The 1,674-nt window shown below is 55.1% G+C and overlaps 1 protein-coding gene across 1 annotated transcript in view; it reads left to right on the forward strand.

Annotated features, from left to right (window-relative positions):
- Positions 1-1,277: 1,277 nt before the first annotated feature.
- AMER2 (APC membrane recruitment protein 2) overlaps positions 1,278-1,674 on the forward strand; it is a 2,729-nt gene continuing 2,332 nt past the window's right edge. The window contains exon 1 of the mRNA XM_009327878.1: positions 1,278-1,301. Coding sequence (XP_009326153.1) covers positions 1,278-1,301 — 24 coding nt within the window. The remainder of the gene's footprint in view (positions 1,302-1,674) is intronic.

The following is a 1,674-nucleotide window of genomic DNA, read 5'->3' on the forward strand; positions in this document are numbered from 1 at the left end:
AAAAAGGACTAAATTCACTGGATAAATTATTCACAACAGATAATTCAACCTGCTCTCGTGGGAGAGTGCAATGAATGTCTGATGATGTTAAAAAAACCCCCACAACTAATTCTACCAACCAGTGAAGTCAATGGCAAAACCTTTTACTGACTTCAAAGGGAGCAGAACCTAGCCCCAAGCCAGAGTGCCCACATACGACTTCTCTTTAGTGGTTCTCAGTTGCATTTAGACCGAAAACCCAGGCAATCGTTTGTTTTGAGGAGCCCAGGCTAATGCTGTATAGCAGAGTCGGGCTGCCAGGGCACATGCATTATTACAGCTCCGGTTGAAAGCAGGTCTGCTCTGCAGCCGTGGCGCAGAGCACTGCCCCCAAGCAGAAATAACCGAGCCTCAACAGAGAGCCAAGGTAGATGTGCCGTCTAGCAAGTTTGGAGCTCAGGGCAGGTTAGTTTGGCCAGGTTTGTCTAGTTTGGAGAAAAGGAGGCTGAGGGGCAACCTCATTGCTCTCTACAGCTTCCTGAGGAGGGGACATGGAGACGGAGGTGCTGATCTCTTCTCCACGGAGTGACAGGACACATCGGAATGGTTCAAAGCTGTGCCAGGGGAGGCTTAGACTGGACATGAGGAAGCATTTCTTTACCGAGAGGGTGGTCAAACACTGGAACAGGCTGCCTAGAGAGGTGGTCGATGCCCCAAGGCTGTCAGCGTTTAAGAGGCATTTGGACAATGCCCTTAATAACATGCTTTAACTGTTGGTCAGCCCTGGAGTGGTCAGGCAGTTGGACTAGATGATCCTTGTAGATCCCTTCCAACTGAACTGCTCTATTCTATTCTATTCTATTCTATTCTATTCTATTCTATTCTATTCTATTCTATTCTATTCTAATTTACATTGCATCTAGGATAGATTTGCAGCCAGTGAGGGGGTTTGTGGACAAAGTGCCACTGGCCATCCCAACGTGGCTGTGCTGCTGGCCAGCATCCCCGTGGCAGCGCACCATGGGCATGATTTGGGGGCTGTGACCGTGTGCAGTGGATGCAGGGTCTGGAAAAAGGCTTGTGTGAGGACTGCTGCCGTGCTCCCCCTCCCTGGCAGGGGAGGCGAGCGGAATGAGGGCTGCGCTGTGCCCCAGCTCGTGCCACTGATCCCCTCCAGTTGCCGGTGGTGGGGACACGTGGCCTTGGGCACTGGGGAGAAACAGGGACACGGGGATGGTGCGAGTCGTCCTGGCAAGGGGGCAGAGGGGGAAGTGAGGGACGCCTCTGACCCCGGGGGTATGTACCTCCTGGGTTCGGTCTGGGTATCCCATGTTTCCACATGCCCATCCCTGCCGTGTGGTGCATTGTCACCTGCAGACTGTGTCGTCCCCCCCGGCCCCCCGCTTTCTCTCGGTGCTGCTGGTGCTTTGCTGCACTCCACAGCCCGTGGTTGTAGTCATGCAACGTCCGTGGTCTAAAGCGCTGTGTGACAGCGTCGGGAGGACACAGGAATGATGCAAAACGCTCTTGTAAATAAAAGCTGAGCTCTGCCTGCCCGGGTGCCCGTGTGCGGAGCCGTGACACCTCCCCGGGCACCTGGGTGCCCGGTTTTGGCTGGGAGAGGGGAAGAAGAGGCGGCGTGAAGCGGCGACGGGGCGCTGGGCTGGGCTGGGCTGCAGCCGGGCGAGGAGAGCG

This window comes from Pygoscelis adeliae, unplaced genomic scaffold (genome assembly GCF_000699105.1).
Source record: "Pygoscelis adeliae isolate BGI_AS28 unplaced genomic scaffold, ASM69910v1 Scaffold14, whole genome shotgun sequence".
NCBI classification, from domain to species: Eukaryota; Metazoa; Chordata; class Aves; order Sphenisciformes; family Spheniscidae; genus Pygoscelis; species Pygoscelis adeliae.